We start from the raw sequence: 24,683 nt of genomic DNA, 5'->3' as shown, positions 1-24,683 counted from the left end.
CCCCCCCCCCCCTTCTTACCTTCGCTCTCTGTCTTCCCTTCTGTTACGATGGAAGAAACAGCTCTGCCCGAATCAGAGATCCGGCATCCGCTAGGACTCTGTATCTCACCACCTTTCACCTCCTCACGGCCGCATTCCTATACTCAGTTCTCTCCGACAGCCTCTACCCTCTTTTATTGGGTCATTCCTATCAAATCAGGATCACCTGTAGCAGCAGCTCCGGTCCTAAAAAAAGAGAGAGGGAGACCATAAACTTTCCCTCGCCTATGTACCCTCACCTATATACGGATTTCTCGGTGGTTCTCAAATGTTCATGTGTATTTGAGTCACCTAGAGGTCTTGTGGTTTAAGCATGGGACTCTTGATTTCGGCTCAGGTCATAATCTTACAGTTCATGGGGTCGAGTCCCGTGTGGGGCTCGGCGCTGCCCCCGCAGGGCCTGCTTGGGATTCTCTCTCCCCCACCTCTCTCTTTCGCTTCCCCGCTCTCACTCTCAAAATAAATACATAAGACTTTTTTTTTTTTAAGTACGCATTGCTAGACCTTGTCCTAGCATTTCTTACTCAGTAGGTCTGGTGGGGCCGGGGGCGGGGGGGTGCTAGGAATTTTCATTTCTAACAAGTTCCCAGGTGCTGCCGCTCCCGGGGCACGCTGGGAGAAACACTGGTCTATGCCGACTACTTTCCTCACCCTTCCTTCGCTCCTCATTTCACGCACACGGACACTCTTCCTGGAAACTCTCCTCCTTCTCTCCGTTCCCGGAACACCACCCTCTCCCTGCGCTGCCTCTTCCGTCAGCGGGCCCTTCCTGGGGTCCTTTGCCGGCTCCCCGCCCTCTGCGAGCTGCCCGGCCTTTCCCACCACCGCACTCTTTCCCTGGACAACCTCATCCGCTCCCGACTCTAAATCCGATCCATGTGCTCGGGACTCCCAAATTTGTGCTTCCGGCTCTGCGATCTCCCAGCTGCACACTCATAGCTAGCTTGACGTCCTCATACGAATGTTTAGTTTGGGCATCTAGGAGGCATCTCAGAGTTAACGTACCTAAAAGGCCGGGTTGCCCCCTCAGCACCAAACCCCCCCCACCTGGCCCGGGATTCCTCGGTTAGGGTATCGTCATTCGCTCAGTTGCTTCATAAGCCCAAAATCTAAAATTTATCTGTTTTGGACATTATTTAAACATTTTCAAGCAACTTTACGAAGGTATAAGTGACACCTAATAAACCGTACTATTTAAAGGGTGCCATTGGCTAAATTTTGACATATGGATACGTGCCCTGTGAAACCATAAAACATCAAGAAAACGAACCTAGTCGCCACCCCCCAAAAAATTTTCTCCATGCCACTCTGTAATTTTTCTCTCCTACTTCTCCCCACCCCCAGCCATGAATCAACCCTCCTACTTTCTTTCACAATATATTCGTTTGTATTTTATAGAATTTTCTATAAATGGAACCATACATACATCGTGCACTCTTTTTTTGTCAGGCTTCTTTCACTCAGAAGAATTATTGTAGATCCATCCATTTGATGCTTGTATCAATGGCCCACTGTTTTTTTAGTGCTGGGAATTATTGCATCGTACACATATACCACAGTTTGTTCACTCACTCGTTGATAGATATTTGAGTTCTTTCCAGTTCCTGGGTCTTACATATAAAGCTGGTATGAGCCTATGTGTGAACATATGCTTTTAATTCTCTGGATAAATACGATAAATACCTAGGAGTAGAATAGCTGGGTCATATGATCAGTGTTAACTTTTTATATTATTTTGTTAATATTTATTTATTTTTCACACACACACACACACACACACACACACACACACACACACGGAGTGGGGGAGGGGCAGAGAAAGAGGGAGACAGAATCCGAAGCAGGCTCCAGGCTGTCAGCACAGAGCCCGATGCAGGGCTCGAACCCACAAGCTGTGAGATCATGACCTGAGCCGAAGTCGGTCGCTCAACCGACTGAGCCACCGAGGCGCCCCTGGTGTTAACTTTTTTAACAGCGGCTAAGCTGTTTTCCAAAGTGGTTGTAGAATTTTTCATTTCCACTAGCAGTGTATGAGAACTTGAGTTGTGTAGCACCCCCACACTGGGTACTGGTCTCCTTAAATTTAGCCATTTGTGTGGGTGTGCAGTAGTATTTCATTGTGGTTTTAGTTTGTATTTTCCTAATGACCGATAATACTGAACATGTTTTCATGTGCTTATTTGCCATTCATTTGTCTTCCTTGCTGCAGTGTCTGTTCAAATCATTTGCTCATTTTTCAAATTAGGTTGTTTGTTGTCTTACTGAGAACTCTGTATGTAGTCTAGAAAACTGATTTGCAAATATTTCCTCCCACCCTGGGACTTATCTTTTCCTTCTCTGAACAATCCCTTTTGAAGAGATGAAGTTCTTAATTTTTGTGAAGTCAAATTTGTGGGTTTTTTTTCTTTTATAGAGTATGCTTCCAGTGTCATATCTGAAAACTCTTTACCCGACTCAAGTTCACAAGACTTTCTCCTATGCTTTCTTCTAAATTATTTATTGTTTTGACTTTTAGGTTTCTGATCCATTGATTTGTTTGTGTTACATAGTGTTAAAGGTACAGGTTGAAGTTTTGTGGGTTCTTTTCCTTCACATATGGATATCTCATTTTTCCACCGCCATTTCTTGTAAAGACTGTCCTTTTCTCTGTGCCTTCCTTTTGCATCTTTGTTGAAATCAGTTGAGCACATATATGTAGGTATACCTATGGACTCCATTGATTTCACTGGACCATTTGTCACTTAAAAGATTAGACCCCAGTAGGGCTTCCTGGGTGGCTCGGTTAGCTAAGCACCCAACTCTAGATTTTGGCTCAGGTCATGATCTCGCGGTTTGTGAGACTGAGCCCCACGTCAGGCTCTGCGTTATCAGCACGAAACCTGCTTGGGATTCTCTCTTTTCCTCTCTCTCTCTGCCCCTCACCCTCTCCCCCTCTCTCTCAAAAGCGAATATATAAACTTAAAAAACAAAGACTAGACCCCAGTAAACGAAACACATCCCAACCTTTCAGCCACTGCCATCTTTTTCCAAACAATTGAAACAGTTTGGAGTAATTTGTTTATTCTCAGGCCACAAAGAGTTAAAATATATAGCCCAATGTATTAGTTTCATTCAAAGTAACTCACTCTATGTGCTGAATTTAATAATTCCAACTTTATGCTGTGTCACTGAAGAAGCGGTGAAATTAATGCCATACTTAATTTTGACCGCTGTTTTTAAGTTTCAACAGTTTTAAATCTGTATTCTTTCAATGAGACTTCTCCTTTGAGTCAAACTATTTTCGAAAATGTATGTAGACTTTTCTCTGCCTTTGGCCTGAGTATTCTGAATTTGAAAATAAGCACCAGGTCAAACCTCATGCCATCTCTCTCCACCCTGTTGTGTAGTCCCCATAGACTAAGTGTTTGGACCTCGGCACTTAGGGGTGAGCTGTGAAGTGTTTGTGGACTGTTCCATGAGGGATTTGGATCAAAGATGAGAAGTCCTCGTGGCCTTTCTTGGCCAGCTTAGTGCTCCTAAGTAATACTTAACTGTTCCAAGGCAAAACCTGTGAGTAAACTAATGACAGTATTTTTGACTGCGCAGAGGCAGGAATAGAAGTTCTTTCTCAGCTGTCTCAGCTAACTGGCACGTTCTTTACTGCCCCCACTGGGATTGCAACTGGCTCTTACCAACACAGTAAGTACACGGGGGCTGACCACAGTGCCCGGTAACATCTACCAACTCCAGGGTCACCAAAAGACACAGCACAGCTAATAATACTGGTTCTGACTCATGTCAATTACTGTCTTCCATTCCTTCTCTGAAGGAATGCTGTCGCTATTCAAACTATGTCATTGCCTGCCGCTCAGTCATTTGCTTAGAAAGGGGTTTTTTATTGCAGATATTCGCTTCAAACCATCATGTGGACAAACTCTATTGAAAACATCATGTTTTTAAATATATAATTTATTGTCAAGTTAGCTAACATACAGTGTATACGGTGTGCTCTTGGCTTCGGGAGTAGATTCCCGTGATTCATCACTTACATACAACACCCAGTGCTCATCCCAACAAGTGCCCTCCTCAATGCCCATCACCGATTTTCCCGCCCCCCCCCCCCCCCCGCTCTCCCGCTCCCTTCCACTCTTAGTTTGTTCTCTGCATTTAAATGTCTCTTACGGTTTGTCTCCCTCTCTGTTTGTGACTGTCTATATTTTTTTTCATTCCTTTCCCCCATGGCTTTCTGTTAAGTTTTTCAACTTCCACATGTGAGTGAAAACATGATTGTCTGTCTTTCTCTGGCTGACTTACTTCACTCAGCATAATACCCTCCAGTTCCATCCACGCTGTTGCAAATGGCAGGATTTCATTCTTTTTCATTGCTGAGTGAGTATTCCATTGTATGTATAAACCACATCTTCTTGATCTATTCATCGGTTGATGCACATTTGGGAAAACATCATTTTTAACAGTTAAACGTGTATAGTTGCTGATCTAGAGAAATAATAAAGAATAATTCTTCTTAGTGAGATATAATCAATATAGTGTCATTTGGAAATAAGAATTGCAGCTATAAAGTGATGGTGAAGGGGCTTGCTCAGGTTCCAATTCAACTGCATTATCTGAGAGGAAAAACAAAGATAAAATACATCTGCGAGCAAAATTTGATTTAGATACTGAAAGTTGCAAATATTGAATCTAAATGTGACATTGGCTGACCAGCAAGAGGACCACACTGCTCTGCTACAGTAATGGTAATATAATCATTTCCCCCTTTAAAACTCCCTGGCCTCCTATTACCTGGGGTTTGGGGCCACGTAGAAACCATGTAAAGCATGACTTCTCTAATGCCAGATGCCAAAAGGCTTTGGAGCCTGGGAAAAACTGGCATGATTGGAACTTGTAAGGGACAAGTTTCCACATATCTACAGAAAGCACATTGGCCTGATAGAGTTTTGTAGCAGAAGTCACTCATTCACTTTAGTTTATATGACTGCATTGCCATGTGATAGCATATGGGGCCTTATGGAGAGGGGACATCAGCCTGCACACACTGTTCTTTCTTGGGAAGCTTTTCTTCTTTTTCTCCTCCTCTGTCTCCTCTGCCTTCTGTTCGTCCTCCTTTTCCCTCTCTTCTTCTTAGTTTTCTTCTAGGAAAACATCTTATAAAGAGTTGTACATGTCTATCAATAAAAATGAGGGACAGGAATCAAATAAGGCTACCTATCCATCCGGGACAGAAAATCAGATTTAACATGCCACAATATCATTCAGTAATTGATTTTCAAGGAGAGAACTCTCTTAAGCACCCATTACAGTTTTAGAGAGAGATTTATAGAGAGAGAGCAACTTGACATGATGTAAGAAAGCTAGAGGGTTGGCGAGCCCAAGATGACTCTGGATGGCATGATGGGGAAGCCAGGCCGAGTGGGATTTTCTTGTATGTTCATTTTTAGGATGTAAAGCAAAGTCAGTATATTCTTACCCAGATGGCCACTCTGCTTCCTGATCTACAAATCCAGCGGCTACTTAATTTTGTTTTCAAATATAACATGTCAGCTTTATCTATCAAAGAATAGATAGGTATTTGAAATTATTTATTGTGTGCTTCTTGAGTTTGTAATTTTACCTTTGAAAGGAGACCATGAGTATTTATCTTAGTCTTCTAAGATATTAAGCCTGAAATAATAAAAGGAGAAAATACTGTCAGTTCTCAGTGATTGGCTGGGACGACCGTGGGAAAGGGATCCCTTTGGCATCTACTTCAGTGAGTCAAAGCTGCAGATGTGGTCCAGCCTCACGGACTTTCTGGAAGACACCTTGAAATCAGTAAGGAAACAGTTAAGTCCTCTCTTCAAGGAGTTGCAAAAGAACATCAGTGCCAAGATAATAGGTAAGAACTCTTGCTACTTTTGTTGCAGGTGAGTTATGAGGCTTGTTCTGCTTCCGGAGCAAATACAAGTTTAGGAATGGCTCAAGCGAACGTTGACCTTTGCACCTGTTCAGTAAAACTTGATTCCCTTTGTCCTTCATATCTCCTTTCGAATGTAAGGAATAGCCAATGAGAACAAATATGCTCATCTTCAAAATGCTGAAGCTAGTTCATTTTAAATGATACCGTCTTACTAATCCTGTGCCAGGCAGTTGACCTAGACAAAACTCACTAAGTGTTTGCTAGGCCAGGGGGCACTGCCCTGTTCCCCACCACAATCTGCTCTAAAAGGTAAGCTCCTCTTAGACACAGCACCCATTACTTAAATTGTTCTGGGGTGGTGTTCTATTTATTTTCTATATAAAATACTCAATTTGGTGATGGGCTCCATGGTCCTCCGCTGAGCCTACTGGCATCACTGAATTTATTTTCCCATTCACACTCCTTACTCATGACTGATTTATCACAATAGAGTCTTGGAAACAGTTTTCTGTATTGGACCTTCCCCTAAGTCAGTCCCTCCTTTAAAATGAGGGGGCTTTTTTTTGGTTTGTTTTGTTTGTTTATCATCTGGTAAACCCTCCCATCTTTAACTACCTATTCAATTTATCCCTAACTGTTCCCATCTACCTTAAACACCCCTGAAATCAAGCCAGTAGTTAGTTGTGTCTTACTTCTTCCTTCCCTTCCCTGCCCTGTTTCTTATTGATGTCTTTTGCCACAATAACTGTCTGTACGAGAGCCATAAAACACAGCTATACATGTAGATATTTTACGTCAATATATGTTCTGCATCTCTTTACATCAGTGCCTCCAAAACAGGGCAAAACTGGGAGTGCTATTCTTGGTTTTATGTACTATCCACTTGACCACATTTAGTGGATGTTCAGCCAATACTGAAAAATGCTTATGAGGCTATAAATAGGGAGAAATTATTTCTCCTGGTTTTTTCATAGGTATTAAGGAACAAAAAGAAAAGCGAGAAAGTTAGCTTTTTCAAGATAGAAGAATTTTTTTAATGTTTATTTATTTATTTATTTATTTATTTATTTATTTATTTATTTATTTTGAGAGAGAGAGAGAGAGAGAGCAAGCACACGCAGCAGAGAGGCAGAAAAAGAGGGAGGGAGGATCCCAAGCAGGCTCCATGCTGTCAGCACAGAACTTGATGTGGGGCTTGATCCCACGAACTGTGAGATCATGACCTGAGCCAAGATCAAGAGTTGGACACTTAATCGACCGAGCCACCCAGGTGTACCAAGAGAGAATTTTTAAATAATATTTGTAAGCAAGAAGAAGTTAAATGGAATAAAATCATTTTCACATAAATGTATGTTGTTTAAAACACTAAAAAACATAAAAGATGTCTGTGTAACTATGTTTGTATGTCATTTCCTGTAGACTTAAAGTATTTGTGTACTTGAGCCCGTAGATAAAGGGGAGTGAGGAGACATTGTGGGTGGGATTGAGAATCTAAAATTTAAACTTACAAGATTTATTTTCACATGTTCCCTCCTTACTGCCCAATTTATATATTCTATTTAATATCAGCCTTACCAGGATGGGTACTTTTTCATATGCTGCACATTTGGTTACTCGTGGTCAATTTATATTTTATCATGGTAGATAGCCCCCATGGCATAGTGGAATTTTACTTTTTATTCTTCACATTGTTATCCACTAAAAAGCAGTGGTGAGGATTGAATTGTTTTCTGCTTGATCACATCTCTTACATAAATCAATTACAAGGCAGATGGCCTTATATATTCGCAGGGCAATTTATGTTTGACCACATGAGTGTGGCTAACATTCTGAATAACCAAGAAATTGCACAAGCTCTGGCAGATGGATTGACGGAACTTTCAAAAGAAAATTCCGTAAGTGTTTCTTCAAAGAAAGCCAACCTTTTTCTTTTTTTTTTTTTCGAAGAAAGCCAACTTTAAAAACCCAATACTTAAATACATTTTTAGTTTGCATTGATTTTTTTTTAACCATATTATCCCTTTGTATGAACAATTCCTCTGAGAGATTATATTGGGTTGTAAAACACAGCCACTGAGAGACCCTGGACAATAAGAGAACCAAAATTAACTACAAAGTACCATTTACAGATATTAGTTGAATAATACTTACTTTGTTTCCTAGACTTAAATTAATTGGGTAGAAAGAAGAAAACGCTGCTCTTTTCTGCTGCACTTTGATCGACCTGTATTTCAGACGAATGTTTTAATTGGAATTCCTTTCTTTTTTTCTTCTGGCGGGGGGTTGATTTTTTTAGGACAAACCTCTGGAATTTTTGTCAAATTTTCTGCTGAAGAAAAGTAGCAAAGAAAGCAAGGATTTTGGAGAAGATGTTATTCTGACAAAATGTGACCCAAAAGCAACATTCGATTTATTCATGAAGGTAAGGTTATTGCTGTGCTGTTAGACACACGTGGTTAAGAAATTCATACACAGTAATGATATTTCTACTTGGAAAGCTTTCAACTTGTCATTTTTCCTCCGAATTTCCTTTTCATGGATTATTATAAAAAAAAAAAAGGGTGTTTTGTAGTTTCCTAATAAGAGTGAAGCCACTTAATGCCGGAAGCTGCACTCCTTGACTAGAGAGACACGGTCTGGGCCCCGGGAACAGAGTCTATCATTTGCATTAAGCAGCTCGCTCAGTGGAGTCCTGAGATTGATTCGAGAGAACACTTAAGAAAAAATTTTTTTCAACATTTATTCATTTTTGAGAGACAGAGCAAGAGCAGGACTGGGCAGAGAGAGAGGGAGACACAGAATCCGAAGCAGGCTCCAGGCTCTGAGCTGTCCGCACAGAGCCTGACATGGGGCTCGAACCCACAGACTGAGAGATCATGACCTGAGCTGAAGTTGGACGCTTAACCACTTGCTGGGTGAGCCACCCAGACGCCCCAAGAAAATGGTTTCATTTGCAATCCAGGACGCTTTTTTTTTTTTAAATAAAAGTAGGATGTGTTCTTTTCTTAGTTGAAATTCAGATTCATAAAAGGAAAAAAAGGTGGGTTTGAAGCCAGTTCTTCAAGCAAACAAGAATAATTTTGCCAGTACTATGTTCAGAATCCACCCATTCTTGGTTCAGTGAAATAATACGGATTCATGAAATACGGAAAACCGCATTGTCATTCAGAGAGCTGGTTTCTGAGAAAATATCACTTCAGATGATGTCCATAGAATGTCACGTGATGCCCATAGAAAAATCACCTCTTGCTTCAAGGCTGGGGACACCACCCCAAACACAAACTCACCATGGAGACTGTTAGCGGGAATAGACCTGCGAGTTCTATCAAGCAGGCAAATACCAGGCTGTTAACCTGCTATTCTGGAAGCCTCTCTTCACACTTCTTTAGTGGACAGCACAGTGGAGGAGAGGCAACCACGGAGGACCTTCTAGCAGCAGCGTCCCCTCTGCCAAGTCCCCAGATTGCTCAGCAAAATGAAAGCCATGCAGTTATGCACACCCACCCCTTGGTTGTTACCAGAGCAGGACCCTTGGTTTAACCTGCCCCCCACCCCCCCGAAGTGACTTATTTTTCTCAAGCACAAGCTTCCTTTCGAAGAAGAGTCTTAACACATTTTCAGGGACATCTAAGCCTTTTATAGGTCAGAGCCCTGCTTCCCTCATGCCCCATCTCTGAATCTGTCTTTTCAAAAGACTCTTGCAGACCATGCATTAGTCAGGTTCTCCAGAGAACCAGAAGTAATAGGAGATATATATATGTATATACATATACATGTGTGTATTGTGTATATATGTATATATATGTGTATATATGTATATACATATATAATATTTAATTTAATTTTAATATATATTATGTCTAATATATCTAATATGTATATTTATCCACACTGTCAGCACAGAGCCCGGTGTGGGGCTTGAACCCACAAATCGTGAGATTGTGACCTGAGCGGAAATCAATAGTTGGACGCTTCACTGACTGAGCCGCCCAGGCACCCCTAAACATCTAATCACTTTAATAAAATAACACAGAATGTTTGGACTTCAAGTTGCCTCATTGCTGGGAAGCAGGCCTGCTAATGTCACATCACCTGCCAGTAATAGAAGCACAGAATCAGAAGACTCAGTGCCTAGGAATTTCCTTGATTTAAAACAAAAATCAGGGGTGCCTGGGTGGCGCAGTCGGTTAAGCGTCGGACTTCAGCCAGGTCACGATCTCGCGGTCCGTGAGTTCGAGCCCCGCGTCGGGCTCTGGGCTGATGGCTCAGAGCCTGGAGCCTGTTTCCGACTCTGTGTCTCCCTCTCTCTCTGCCCCTCGCCCGTTCATGCTCTGTCTCTCTCTGTCCCAAAAATAAATAAACGTTGAAAAAAAAATTAAAAAAAAATCAAATTAGGAAAAATATGTGTTACATTCTTATCTGGTTTTCTGTTGTTTACTACTTAAGAGTTTGTGCACAAACCCCACGAAACAAAGTCGGGGACTTCCAGGAAGAAAAACCACAGCTTAAACGTAGATGTGGAATTAGGATACAATAGAGAAATCGAGTTTCTCCACACATCGGAGTTTATTTTTTAAACTGTAGATATTGGGGTGTCTGGGTAGCTCAGCGTCTGAGTTTTTCTCTCCATTCAGGTCCTGAGCTCGGGCTCCTGAGTTCAAGCCTTGCATTGGACTCCGTGCTGGGCATGGAGCCTACTTAAAAACGGCAAATACATAAATAATAAATAAACTGTAGATATTTGTCCTGAAGAACACACAAACTTAACAGCCATAGGAATGGAAAATAATGGTTTCTGCTGAGATAATTGGTTTAGACCATTCCATAGGGGATTCTGTAAGAGGACTTGCCTGCCAAATCCAGGACCACACACACACACACACACACACACACACACACACACACAGCTGTGTCTGAAGGTATGACTGGGCAGGGCCTACCCTCCATCCAGATGGCCCAGACTCTGCCCATATATGTATATACAGATAGAGGTATATGCACATGTCTGTCTATCTGTCTACCTACCATCTGTCCAATCAGATCCTATCTGTTTCACTGGGCAGTAGTGACTCACTCTAGTGTTTACACTGATACTGTACAACCATGGCAACAGGTTACAAGCAGACCCATGGTTGTTCCTGAGTTCTACCTGTCATTTTCACAGCTGTTTCTGCCCCTAATTCAGGCACTGAGTGTCTTGTGGGAGAAGCATCAGCAATAATCTGGAAAAGGCAAACAAGGTAGGAAAGTCATCAGTGGCCTCCCTTATATGTCATGGAGGGAGCGAAGGCACAGGCCCACCAGCCCCAAACAGTAGTTTCCTTATAAATGTGCCAAGTTTGTTGCCCCGTCACCTCCTCTGAGTTCATCCCTAAAAAGAAAATAAGGGATGATGTCTTAAATTTAAAAATCATCTCTGAAATGTAACGAAATCATACGTATTGTATACAGTGAGAAAACTTGTTATTTTTAGATTCAAACAAAATTCACACGCCAAATCAACTTGCTATCCACAAAGAAAAATTGATGCTTAATAAAAGTGGCTGCTGCTGAGCCAGAGGTGAAGCAAAGCCCCAGTGTGAGTGAACAGGTTCTCTATAACCAGGGTGGTCCGGGGGGCCGTGCAAAAGCACTCGTGCGAGCCTGCGCAACGGGATGATGTCCCGGGTGAGGCGGTCTCCCTTATATGTGAGATCCACAGACGATTCTGTCCCGTTTCGATTCTCTTAACCTTGGGCCAGTTTGAGTGTCGTTCTCATTGCATGTCTGCAGCCACGTCTATCTTTACAACTATTGGTGTCATTGTCACCACTGACGGCTTGAAGTCATCATGTCTCTATTAAATCACCAGCACTGCTGTTTATGCTGAAAGAAGAGAGTGTGTTCCATTCATAGAAACTTTGATTTTGCCAGGATTCAAAGTAGATTCCTGCCCCCCTCCCCACCCCCAGCCGAAGTATAAACACATGGCAGGCTAACAGGGGACATCCACAAATGGGGGACGCAAAAGAAATGGTGGAAAGACTCTGGGGCAGCTGCGAAGTGCGCAGGCTCAGGTGGGACCTCTGCAAGCCGGGGAGAAGCCAGCTGACTGCGGCTGGGGGGCCAGGGCTCTCACTTCGGGTAGCCATAAAGAACGGCTGCAGTTACAAAACAAAAAATCCTTTTGCCTGAGTAGAATAAGGCAAAAACCACAAAAAACAAAAACAAAAACAAAGTCTTGGTTACACATTGATTTTTTTTTCCCACTCTCGCCATAGAACTGAAGGGGTTACCATGAGTAGTTTTATCTTTGACTAGGAAAGGCAGCAGTGATGAGCAGGAATCATTTTTACCTCTCACCACAAACCCGGGACCATTGTTCCCTTGCTAGGGAGGACCCTGCAGGCAGCAGGTGGGACTTTTGTTTTTTTTGATGTGCTACTTTATATGAAAGCCACAAGGGAACATGAAGAAAGAATAAGCTATATTTAAATGTGGAAACAGGTGCTAGAGAGCGCATGTGGATTGTTTCTGACACATTTTCATTAGAGTAAAAAAAGGGTGGATTTTACAAAGTGCTGTGCCCTTTTTCTTCTGGCCATTTTATTATTTTTTCTAATGTTTACTGATTTCTTTTTGAGGGAGAAGGGAGAGAGTGAGAGCAGGGGAGGGGCAGAGAGAATCCCAAGCAGGGTCCCCGCTGTCAGCGCAGGGCCCATTGCAGGCTGGATCCCATGACCCCGGGATCAGGGCCTGAGCCAAAATCAAGAGTCAGACACTTGACCAACTGAGCCACCCAGATGTCCCTTCTGGTAACTTTAAAAGTAAGATAAGCCATTTGTCCTCAACTGACAAATGACAGCAGAATTGAGGCAGAGGCCTGGAATGTGTGGGATTCCTCGTGCCTCAGTGAGCAGATAAGCCCCCCCCAACCCCCTACCTCGCCCCCCCACCCCGCCCAGCCTCAAGGAGCAGGGTCTCTCTCCTGCCTCCCAGGGAGAAGGGGGCTGCACTAAATTCAGTTTCTCAAGTATAATGTAGTTCCTACGAAGCTAAAGTTTACTTTTTTTAACATAAGATTTAATTTAAGAGAGTCATCAACTGTGTCAAGTGCTTAGTTCATTGTGTCTGGGGAGCACCGTGGTTGGGGCTGAAGGCAGACAGCTACTGAAAGCCTCCCGTAGGCACAGCACCCACTGGGCATTTAGACATCCCAAGGCCTGCCTCCAAATAATCAAGTCTGCATTTAATCCTCAGGAAAGAAATGTTAGAGAAGACAACCCTCAGGACGCAAAATCAAGTCTCAGCAAAGATGATCTAAATTTTGAGACGCTGGTTAAGCTGGTAAGCCAATGATTATAAAGTAAGAATTCTCCATTGTTTTGCTCCTGACACCCCCCCCCCCCCCCAAAAAAGGCGTCAGCCTTTATTCTGGTTCTTTTTTCTTGACAGTTTCCCTTAGGGGGGAAAAACTTAAATATAAGTGAGGGAATCCAACAGGTAGATTTTTCTTTTGAATCTGTCCTGGTCTGAAAAGAAATTAACCAAGAAATTAACTAATTAACATCTTGGGAGCAAGAGCCATCTCTGTGCTACTCTGATTTTTTTTTTCTTTCCTTTTCCTTTAAAAAAGTTTTTTTTTTTTTTTTTTAATTAGAGAGAGAGAGGGAGACACAGAATCCGAAGCAGGCTCCAGGCTCTGAGCTGTCAGCACAGAGCCCAACCCAGGGCTCTGGGCTAGAGCCCATGAACAATGAGATCATGACCTGAGCCCAAGTCCAACATTTAATGACTGAGCCACCCAGACACCCTACTCTGATTTTCTAATATGACAGGAGGACAGCATTTAGAGAAATGGCACACGGACATAAAGCTTCACAGTTTCTAAATGACCCACCAACTCGTAGTCTGACTTCGAAGGCTGACTATAACATTCAGGGCCCTGTCTTTCTGTTTCCAAAGGGGAGGGCATGGAGGAGGTCAAGGCTTGGTCCCATCCTGCCCTAACACACAGCACAAACAAGCTGCTTTGCCTTTCTTCATCCCACGTTCGCAAATTCATCCTGTTTTCCTTTTCACAATCCCTTAAGGTAGATGTTAGCGACCACATTTTGTAGATGAGGAACTACGGTTAGAACACTTAAATGACTTCCCTAAAGTCACATGGCCTGCTGAGAAAGAAACTTGAATCCCACAGCCCTGAGCTCGACCGTGGAGTTCCTTCCCAAGCCTGGCCATGCTCTGGGGAATCCACCTGCCACAGTGTTGCCCGTGTGGACCTCATGGAGTGGGTGCTCGCTCACCCTCGGGTACATCCCCCGGAATCACCAGAGAGAAGGGGGTTCACATAGCGCCATGAATATGAGAGTATCTCATCTCACTGTTGGTCACAACACCTGACAATGGTTTTAAGACAATAGGTTTGACAACTGAAACCTTAATTTAAAATGATTAAAAATATTGGAGAACTCCAATATTTTAAAAACATTTGTACACATAGAAGTATAATACGGGCTCCAAGCCAGCTGCCAGGTGGGGCTATAAATGTATTTTTTTTTTAACTCATTAGGAATGTCTAAATGGGTATGATATAGATAGATAGATAGATAGATCCTGTGTTTGAAAGATAAAACTTTACCAAAACAGCGTGTTTATAGTATTTCATAGAGTGAGTTTTCTGGTTTTTCTCTTACATTTACTTTATATTTGAATTCTGGTTCCTGAAGTTATGGTTGATTTGTTTTGGGCAAAGATCACATGGCATTACACTTCGTATTGTTATATTTCATTTGGGGCGGTGTGGGGCATCCGAGGGCTTAAGGGAGAAGGAGAAATTGTGTTCTAAGAGTATTAATAGTTCTAGGCTCAAACACAAGGCCATTGCATTTTTAAAAATTAAATATTTTCATTGTTTTCTATTGTAAGGATACTCATTTTCCAACTTTTGAAAAGTACAGATAGAAGAGAAAGAATTACTTAGTCCCAGCACTGAAAATTAATTTCGAAGCAGATTAGTTGATAGGAGGGTTAGCTCATTTCACTTCTTCTGTCTGCAGTGTTGTCAATAAAACACTACAAATCAATCAGTAAACACTGGGGAAAAGGCACAGGAGAGCAATCAAGAGTGGGCAACCCAAAGGCTTCCTCACTGGACTATCACCATCATGAAGGCGAGGCTCTGTGCCCTCCCATCGTTGTGTAGTGACCACCTAGCACGTGTCACCGAATACGTATTCAAGTAGACCAGATGGATAGACATCGAGCCTCAGTCTGGCCCCCTCGGGATCCAAGACTGGCCCGATGGGAGGGGCTAGTTGGTGATACCGGATCAAGCCGTGGTCAGCAGGGTCCACCACAGTCCCCTATCAAGGTCCCCTTCAACCTTGTATGCTGTAAACCCCAAAGGGGGAATCTCAGAATGACCGCCCGACTGTTCCGTCGGTCATTTCTCTGCCTCCTTCAGCTTTCAGGCTCTTGGAGGCTGTAAACACGGAAAGAGTCATTCTGCTTTCCCTGTGAGTCCTTAATGCCTTTCTACAGGAGAGAAAGCTCCAGATGGACTCGGCTGGAAAACGAACGGGGGTTGTCAGGGAACTCTTACGGAGTGAGAGAAAATATGTACAGATATTGGAAACGGTGAGAGAGGTCTACGCAGCACCACTGCAAGCAGCCCTGTCATCAAATAGAGCGATTCTGAGTGCTGCAAATATCCGGATCATTTTCTCCGACGTTTTGAGGATTCTAAGTCTCAACAGGTAAACTCTGTGTAGGCATTTCTTCAAATATTCACTCATCATGCCATGGGAGGAGCCCACCCTTAATTATTTCAAAAGCTGTACAGAGGCTCTTCTCCGCCCTGCTCAGAGCCCCTGATCATCTCACGAGAGAGGACTCTTGCTGCTGGGCTGCGACCAAGAGTGAGAACTCCTGGGGGCTTATCCCTGCCTCAGTTCGATGCTGTGGTTCAAGGAGTGGAGCTGAGTGCCTGGGGATTTTGTATTCACTATATTGTTCACGCAGAAGGTTATGGAAAGAACTCTCTGTTTTGTTTTGTTTTGTTTTGTTTTTGAGATGGTGGTGGGGAGGGTGCGGGTAGGGGCAGAGAGAGAGAGAGAGAGAGAGAGAGGGAATCCCAAGCAGGCTCCACACCCAGGGCAGAGTCAGTTGTGGGGCTTGATCTCATGACTAGGGGATCATGACTTGAAGCCAAAATCCAGAGTTGCACGCTTAAGCAGCTAAGCCACCCAGGTGCCCCTTTTATTGATTTTATTTTGATTTTTTGAGAGAGAGTGCCTGTCACTGTTCTTAATCAGCAGTGCCCAGGGGAGCAAAGGGAACGAAAACAAAGGATTTCATGGAGTCAGGTCACTAGGATACTGTACTTCGAGAACCCAAGGCTGGGGGGTCGGCTCAATGACAGCAGGTTGTTTCACGTACGCCCCAGTTGACAAAGAAACGTGACCACGTGCACCAGCGGTAAAGACAGAGTGAGCTGGTGCCTCTCTGCCAGAGGCAGAGTCACCTCTCTGGGTGACTCAGAAGTGCCTCACACTCCATGCCCCGCCCGCCCCCCCCCCCCAGCTCCTGCAAAAGGAACAGGTTGAACAAGCCTCTCCCTGGTTTCAAGTCCTGTCAAGGGTGGAATGAAGGACAACCTTAGGGTCTCAGGGAAAAGGGCCGGGGGGGGGGGGGGTAGCATTTGAAGCCAGTCAGTCACTCTCCTCTGAGGACTTTAAGAAACCTTTGCCGCCCTCCTGGCTGGCCATGTGGGAGGGGTGGTGTCCGGGGCAGGCCTCCGGAGGCCGGCCGGGGCTTCTGGCTCAAGGAAATGAGAAGGAGAGATGAGGCTTCTCCAGAGGCAACCTACGTCCTCACACCCCAGTTCCTCCCCCTTTCCTGGCAGACCTGCCCTGCTCTGTGTCGAGGCAAAACGACTGGACCAAAGCCCTGCCAGCCTGCGCTGATGACAACTAACCTGGTCTTTAAGTTTCCAGGTTATCCCTGGCCACTCTTTCACGGGCATGCTTCTCTCCTATGGCAGGCAGTTTCTAGACCACCTGAGAGACAGACTGCAGGAATGGGGCCCGGCCCACGGCGTGGGGGAAATATTCCTAAAGTTTGGAAGCCAGTTGAACATATATACCAATTTCTTCAACAATTACCCGGTTGTTCTGAAAACTATGGAGAAGGTAATGATTGAGTTACCACCCAGGCACGTATGAGATCTTCTGAGCTCAAGAGGAAGTTTTGTGTGCGATCCAAAGGACTAGGATTAATAGGGAAGACTTCCTCCCTACTCTTAGCTTCCAGTTTGCTGTGAACTCTTTGGGGATGGCGACTCTGACTTATTTAATTTCGTATCACTAGGGACTAGCATAGTGCTTGATACATAAGGCCCCAGGAACTGATTGTTGGGCTGAATTAATCATACACGTTTCCAAGCTTTCATCTGTCCCAGATACCCTGTGGTTCACTTACAGAAAACCATCGAACAATTAGGTAGAAACAAAACTGAGAGCCCTGATTCTACTCTGCCAACACGTGTGGTCCTGCGTGGCCTTGACAAGCTCAACTCTCTTATGGAGAAAAGGAATCGATAACCCATGTTGCTTGGAATAGGGACACTCAATTTGAAAAATCTCATTGTGAAATAAGGAATGTCTTTGCCTTCCATCCCTTGGAGAGTTCATTATACACAATTCTTCCCACTGCGACCGACGCCATATGTAGTCTGGGCAGGAACATACAGCTCCTTCTGCGTCACTCACTGCTCTTGTTGGGGTCTCTTCTGACGGCCGGGAGATCTTTCTTTCTGCCCTCTTCAATTTGTGTGAAAAGCGCAGCAGAAGACGGCACCTTGACTTCTGCCAGTGTCGGCTGCGTCCACTCCGGCTGTGTCCGCCCATCTGCACTGAGGCCAAGGGGAAGGCTTGGGGGCTGGAAGGCCTCTGGATGATCCCTGACCTCAGACGTCTCCCTTTGTAGCATTCTTCTTGCCCCACTTAGGGAGTTCAAACACTGCTAGACAAGTGAATGATGGGAAAGTTGCGTGAATAAGGCGATTTCATAGGACCAACCATAGGACGGAAATGGGAGCAGAGTGTCACATATTGTCACTAGCATGGGGTGTGCATATAAGCAAGTACTCAGTGAACGTTAGCTGTTAACATTACAACAGTGAATATTTGCCTTCTGGAAATTAGCATTACTGGTGTCTTTTAGGCACGTGTGTGCTGAGAAAAATGAGGTAACTTCCGGAGGGCTCTACTAAGATGAACGAATGCATTTTAAAACATATTTGGCACAGTGGAGCCTCTTTCTAATGCTCCTGTGGAAAACATAGTCAACAACAGTATTATAGGTGAATAGTTTCTTACTGTGGGGATAACACTTACTGCCTGACAAGCACTTTATGGAGAGGATTCTTCCTCTCCTCACCATGAGAGTTAGGTACAGTATCCACGGGAAAATGGAGGCTCAGAGAAGTGAAATAACTTGATAGGGTCACATAGAATTAGGTAGAATTAAATTAAATCTTTAATTTTAATCCAGGCCTACCTGGCTGCAAAGCCATTTTGTCTATACTGACTCAGTTCACTGAATACCTTTAGTGCAGAGAAACGATACCAGCATTCCGAGCTTTCCTGAAGAGGCATGATAAAACCGTTGCTACCAAAATGCTGAGGTGAGTTCTGAGGGAAAGCACGGTGGGGGTGCCCTAAGCACAGGGCACACTTTGACCTTCCAAAAGTGACCAGCGTTCCATTTTCTATGCCTCCTACAGCCTCCCGGAGCTGCTCTTACACCCATCCAGAAGATTTGAAGAATATATTAATCTTCTGTACGCTCTGAGGCTTCATACTCCTGCAGAACATGTTGACCGTGGGGACTTGACCGCTGCGATTGACCAAGTCAAAAACTATAAACGTTATATAGATCAGGTTGGTTGCTGGTAAGAGTTGGTGTCCTTGAAAAATGTTACAATGCTTTGCGGTACTGACTCAAAGATCCTGAAATAGCTTATCCTGTCGTGGTGTTCTTTACTTCAAAGTCTTTTATCCCTTTCATGTGAAATCATCGGGTTCAGGGATTTGGAGCACTAAGGGCATCTATTCTAAGCCAAGCAACATGAGACACAATGTTTTCAGACATCTGCGTAAGCGCAATAGAACTTTTATTAATATGGAAGTTTGAAGACTCGGATATTTAGATTGATTTTTCTAGATAACTAAGAGGAAAAAAAAGCAAAATTCTTTGTTTCTGAAGGTACTTCTTACCGTGTTAATTACATTTTCTGACTCAGTAAGTATCGCAATCATAATCATTCTCGGGGGTGCCTGGGTGTCTCTGTTGGTTAAGCATCTGACTTCGGCTCAGGTCGTGATCTCACAGTTCATGAGTCCAAGTCCCACTTCGGGCTCTGGGCGGACAGCTGGGAGCCTGGAGCCTGCTTCGGATTCTGTGTCTCCTTCTCTCTCTGCCCCTCCCCCACTTGTGCTCTGTCTCTCAAAAATAAATAAATGTTAAAAAAAAATTTTAAATCATAATCATTCTCTGAAAGAATTTGGCATCGTGGAAGACAGTTCTATCGTTCTGAAAATACTGTTGTGATGGGCGTACTGCATGGGCAGCCAGCCTGAATGTAACCTGATAACATATTATGCCCTGAAGATACTTTCTGAATACAGTGCTGTCACCTGTGTCTTTGTTTTAAAACATTGGGGATACGATGGGGCGCCTGGCTGACTCAGTCAGTTGAGTGGCCCACTGTTGATTTCAGCTCAGGTCACGATCCCAGGGTCACGGGATTGAGCCCCATGTCAGGCGCCGCGCTGAGCATGGAGCCTGCTTAAGGTCCTCTTTCTGTCTCCCTTTGCCCCTTTACCCTGCTTGCATTCTCTCCCTCTCTCTCTCTCTCAAATAAAAATAAAAATAAATAAATAATTGGGGACACGAAACTGAGATTCTTATTAAGGGTTATGAACATACTGAGCCCTCTATCAAGTGACATAAAATATTTTAAATCTAGTTTTTCTGTATAAAACTTTCATAATTTTAGTTGGCCTAAAATCACTTTGTTTACTAGATGAAGCAAAACATCGGTATGAGAGATCAGCTGTCAGACGTACAGAGAATCATCAGGGGATGCCCGGTACGTATTAGGATGTGCTCATTACATCTCATGCTCAGGAATGTAACGTCCGGTCATCGGCAAAGGAGACATGCATTTTTCCATTCAGCTAACGTCTGTTGAGGCCCTGCTGTGTGCCATGTGCTGGCGAGCTCTCACATTTCACTTCCTTGCTAGCTGTAAGGGTGCATATGAGAAGAGGCACGAGTGAACTTGACCCCATCCCATAGTTTGTCTTCAGTCTTAGCTCTCTGATTGTTACTTCTGTAACATGACCTCCTTTGGGGAAAGGGGCCATGTCTTTTCTGATGTCATATCTTCCTGCACATACAGCCTGGTGCAGGATTCTGCACACTGAGGATATCTAAAAAATCTCAGGAGTCATCTGTTAGCTGCTGCCTATATAGAATATCATCTGGTCCCACTCTACCTTCTCTCTTACTGCCTTGCCTACCACTTTATGATCAAAGAAATCTACTCACAGTTCTTCAATAATGTTAATCTTTCCTCACACATTTGTGCTTTGCTCATGCTTTGCCTTCTCTGAAATTGCCTTCCTTTCCCACTCCACTGGATAAACTCTTTATCCTTTAAAAGTCCAGTTCAGGGGCGCCTGGGTGACTCAGTCGGTAAGTGTCCGACTTCCGCTCAGGTCGTGATCTCGCGGTTTGTGAGTTCAAGCCCTGCGTCGGGCTATGCTAACAGCTCAGAGCCTGAAGCCTGCTTCGGATTCTGTGTCTCCCTGTCTCTCTGCTCCTCCCCCACTCACACTCTGTCTCTCTCTCAAAAATAAATAAACGTTAAAAAAAAAAAAAATCCGGTTCAGGGGTACCTGGGTGGCTCAGTCAGTTAAGCATCAGACTCTTGGTTTTGGCTCAGGTCATGATCTTGTGGTTTGTGAGTTCAAGCCCCTCATCAGGCTCCGTGCCGACAGTGCAGAGCCTGCTTGGGATTCTCTCTCTCCTCTCTTTGCTCCTCCCCCACTCACTCTGTCTCTCAAAAATAAACTTAAAAAAAAAATCAAGTTCAATCATCATCTTCCTTGTGAAGTCTCCCCAACATCTCCAGCTGTGAGTTCCCCCTTCCTGGGTTTTCTGCAGCACCTTGAACATCTCTCTCACGCTTTTTTGTAACCCTTAATTCATAAGACTGGGAGCTCCATCAGGTATGAGCTATGATTTACTTGTCTTCTAGTAGGAGTTCACCATATGAATTGTGTCGAATTAAAGTAGCAATTGATTGGAAATGTTATTTATTTATTTATTTATTTATTTACTTGTTTAGGCCAAAGTAGGGAAACAAGATGGAGCTGTTTTGTTAGAATTTAGATCTGGACATTTTGGTAGGGAGAGTGAAGTTGACTGGATTACAAAAAGTCCCAAATCTTGGCACTCACAGAGTCTGAACTTTATCTCTGGATCGCTGTTCATAACAAGTGATCATCTCCATAGCTAGATCAGTACAAGGGCCTAATTTCTTAATTTGTAACAATCCATTCATTACCCTTTCTTGATAGATCCCTTCTTTCCTGCTTCCAACCCTCCTCTTCCGCCTCCTTCTTCTTTTAATACTAGGAAAGCATTTAAAGAATTTATAAATAAAACGGTAATTTCAGTAGCTTTAAAAATTAGACAACGGGGCACCTGGGTGCCTCAGTCCGAAGAACATATGACTCTTGATCTCGGGGTCGTGAGTTCAAGCCCCATGTTGGGGGTAGAGATTATTTAAGACTTGAAAAAATAAATTAATTAAAAAAATTAAAAATTGAAAATTAGATGACACCCTCAAAATATAGTTTTCATGGTCAATTCTGTGGTCTAACGAAAGCCTGTTTTGTTAATAGTAAAAACACTCACTTTTTCATAATTAAACTGAGTTCTGCTCAACAGTGTGCAGGATATCAAATGGTTCTGCAGTAGTGGGACTTCTATTTTCTACAAATTTACGAATGTGTCTAATTTTGTTTTTTATTTCACAGACTCTATCAGAGGAAAACAGATATCTGATTAGGGTCCAAGATGTAGCCCAGCTTCACTGCTGTGATGAGGCAGTAAGTTTCTCTTTAAGGTAAGCATTGAACTATCCTAAGGCTGTGACTGTGACTTGCTCGTCTTGTATCTGGGATTGAGTACAGTGTCTGACATAAGTTTACAACAAATCTTTGTGCTGTACTGAAAACTTACACACACATTCCTCCGAGATGATGTAAGGTGCTTTACTCACTTACTCACATTCCAGGCAGCTACTGGATAGAATGGGAGAAAACACATGGTCTCTGCCAGAACCACAAACTGCATAGAAGCAGGAATTCTGAAGGTTGGTCACTTCCCTGCTGAAAGTAGATCCAAGTGGTGGGTGTCACACCAGTGATTTGCTCAACTAGAAGAAAGAGAAGGCCAGTTAATTATCCTCAGATAGTTATTGAGATTAGTATTGAAAAGGTCTCACCAAGGAACCACCATTGTATTGAGGGCCCACTGTATCTGTTCTGCACCTCACAGTAGTGTAAGAACAGAAGATGGGAGGGTGCTAATTTCCATAAGCTAGCACCCCCTTTCCTCCTTTAGAACAAGGATGGGGGGGCCTCTGGGTGGCTCAGTCCGTTAAGCTCCCGACTCTTGGTTTTGGCTCAGGTCACGATCTCGCGGTTCACGGGTTTGAGTCCTGCAGTGGGTTCCAGGCTAGCAGTGCAGAGCCTGCTTGAGCTTCTCTTTCTCCTCCTCTCTCTCTGCCCCTCCCCCCCACTCTCCCTCTTTCTCTCAAAATAAATAAAGACTTGAGGAAAAAAAAAGAACAAGGATGGGCAAACTTTTTCAGGAAAGGGTCAGATAGTAAATATCCCGTGGCAACTAGTAACTTCACCGTTGCAGCACAGAAGCAGCAACATAATGATCCAATACATAAATCGTACAGTCTTCATAGACAATACAGCACATAAATGAACCAGTGTGGCTGTGTGACAATAAAACTGTATTTATAAAACAAGTGGGGTTATAATTTACTGATCCCTGCTTTGGAAAATTATTTGCACAACTATGTTCTTAGTATTAATGACAAAGAGGAGAAATCAACAAACAGCAACCAAACTGGAGAGACATCAACTCCCTTAATTTGTCCGATTTCAACAAAAGAAGTAAAAATGGATTTGCCTGTCATTTCAATGAATATTTCGGTGAATGTTTCCCAGAGGCATAGGTCAGTGTGTGTGGGGGTGGGGGTGGGGGTGGGGGGGTGGGGAGGTGGTGGTTGGAAGAAACCCAATCCTCTCACCGCTATTCCTACCTGGAATGATTCTAAATGAAAATCAAATTACACAATTGCGTCACTTTTGTCATGGTCACAGTGTTTTTGTTTCGTTTTGTTGATTTTGTTTGGTAACGTTAGAAGTAAGCTGCAGTGATGGAAGGAAACTAGCTAGCAAACCAGCGATTTTGAACATATTGGTGTAGTGGGAGACATGCTAGGGATTATTCCAGTTTTTTATTATTAGAATTTATTTTACCTTCATGTACTCATGAAGGTAACACTCTGTCTTTATGTAAGTCTGAGTTTCTGACCTACATAATTTACCTTTTCTCTAAAGACCTTCTTTTAACGTATCTTGCGAGGAAGGTCTACTGGCAATTAATTTCCTCAGTTTTTGTCTGATAAACTTTCACTTTTGAAGGATAATTTTGCTGGCTACAGAATTCTGGGTTGCTGGGGTTTTTTTTTTTTTTTTGTTTTTTTCTTTAAATGCTTATTCCACTGTACTCTCTTCTTGCATGGTTTCTGAAGAGACATCCAATGTCATCGTTGTTCCTCTTTGGTAAGGTGGTTTTTTTTGTTTTGTTTTTGTTCTCTGGGTTCTTTCAAGATTTTTTCTTTGTCTTTGATTTTCTGGAGTTTGAATGTAATATGCCTGTGTAGATTTTTTTGGTATTTACCCTGTGTGGTATTCTATAAGCTTCCTGGATCTGTGGCTTGGTGTCTGTCAATAATTTTGTAAAATTCACAGCCATCATCACTTCACATACTTCTTCTGTTCCTTTCTCTTTATTCTCCATCATCTATTCCCATTAGATATATGTACATCTTTTGTAATTGTCCCACATTTCTTGGAGAGTCTATTCCTTTTTCAGTCTTTTTTCTCTTTGCTTCTAAGTTTGGTAAGTTTCTATTGATGTACCTTCAGGCTCATTGATTCTTTCCTCAGCTATGTCCCATCTGCTAATGAGCCCATCAAAGGCATTATTCATTTCCATTTCAGTGTTTTCAATTTCTGCAATTTTATTTTGGGGGGTTTCCATTTTTTTGTTCACATTACCCATCTGTTCTTTTGTTGCATGTTGTCCACTCTTTTTTCATTAGAGTCCTTACTTTGTCATAAATATTTAAAATTTCTGTCTAATAATTCCAACATCATCCCTGCCATGTGAGTCTGGTTCTAAAACTTGCTTTATCAAACTGTTTTCTCTCCTCTTAGCAAGATTTGTAATTTTTTGTTGAAAGCTAGATATATTGGGTGAAAGGAAATGAGGTAAATAGGTCTTTGATGTGAGGTGTTATGTTTATCTGGCTAGAGGTTAGCCTGTGCTTACTGTTTGTTGTAGCTGTGGTGTCAGAAGCTACAGTTAATTCTGGTGTTCTTGTTTT

At 43.1% G+C, this 24,683-nt stretch overlaps 1 protein-coding gene across 9 annotated transcripts in view; it reads left to right on the top strand.

Moving 5' to 3' along the window:
* ECT2L (epithelial cell transforming 2 like) overlaps positions 1-24,683 on the top strand; it is an 82,437-nt gene that overhangs the window by 49,399 nt on the left and 8,355 nt on the right. For 6 of the 9 annotated variants that reach the window (XM_040449032.1, XM_040449031.1, XM_040449035.1 and 3 more), the window contains 11 exons: positions 3,625-3,717; positions 5,732-5,914; positions 7,727-7,830; positions 8,232-8,357; positions 13,175-13,261; positions 15,458-15,672; positions 16,959-17,106; positions 18,529-18,602; positions 18,702-18,858; positions 20,004-20,069; positions 22,027-22,115. In XM_040449032.1, coding sequence (XP_040304966.1) covers positions 3,625-3,717; positions 5,732-5,914; positions 7,727-7,830; positions 8,232-8,357; positions 13,175-13,261; positions 15,458-15,672; positions 16,959-17,106; positions 18,529-18,602; positions 18,702-18,858; positions 20,004-20,069; positions 22,027-22,115 — 1,342 coding nt within the window. Of the gene's footprint in view, positions 1-3,624; positions 3,718-5,731; positions 5,915-7,726; positions 7,831-8,231; positions 8,358-13,174; positions 13,262-15,457; positions 15,673-16,958; positions 17,107-18,528; positions 18,603-18,701; positions 18,870-20,003; positions 20,070-22,026; positions 22,116-22,286; positions 22,569-24,683 lie in introns of those variants that run through there. The other 3 variants (XM_040449037.1, XR_005782678.1, XM_040449036.1) reach the window with 3 other exon arrangements.

This window comes from Herpailurus yagouaroundi, unplaced genomic scaffold (genome assembly GCF_014898765.1).
Source record: "Herpailurus yagouaroundi ecotype Mexico unplaced genomic scaffold, PumYag 198, whole genome shotgun sequence".
NCBI lineage: Eukaryota > Metazoa > Chordata > Mammalia > Carnivora > Felidae > Herpailurus > Herpailurus yagouaroundi.
Note: the sequence above shows the minus strand (reverse complement) of the source record. Positions and strands in the feature narration are given on the sequence as shown.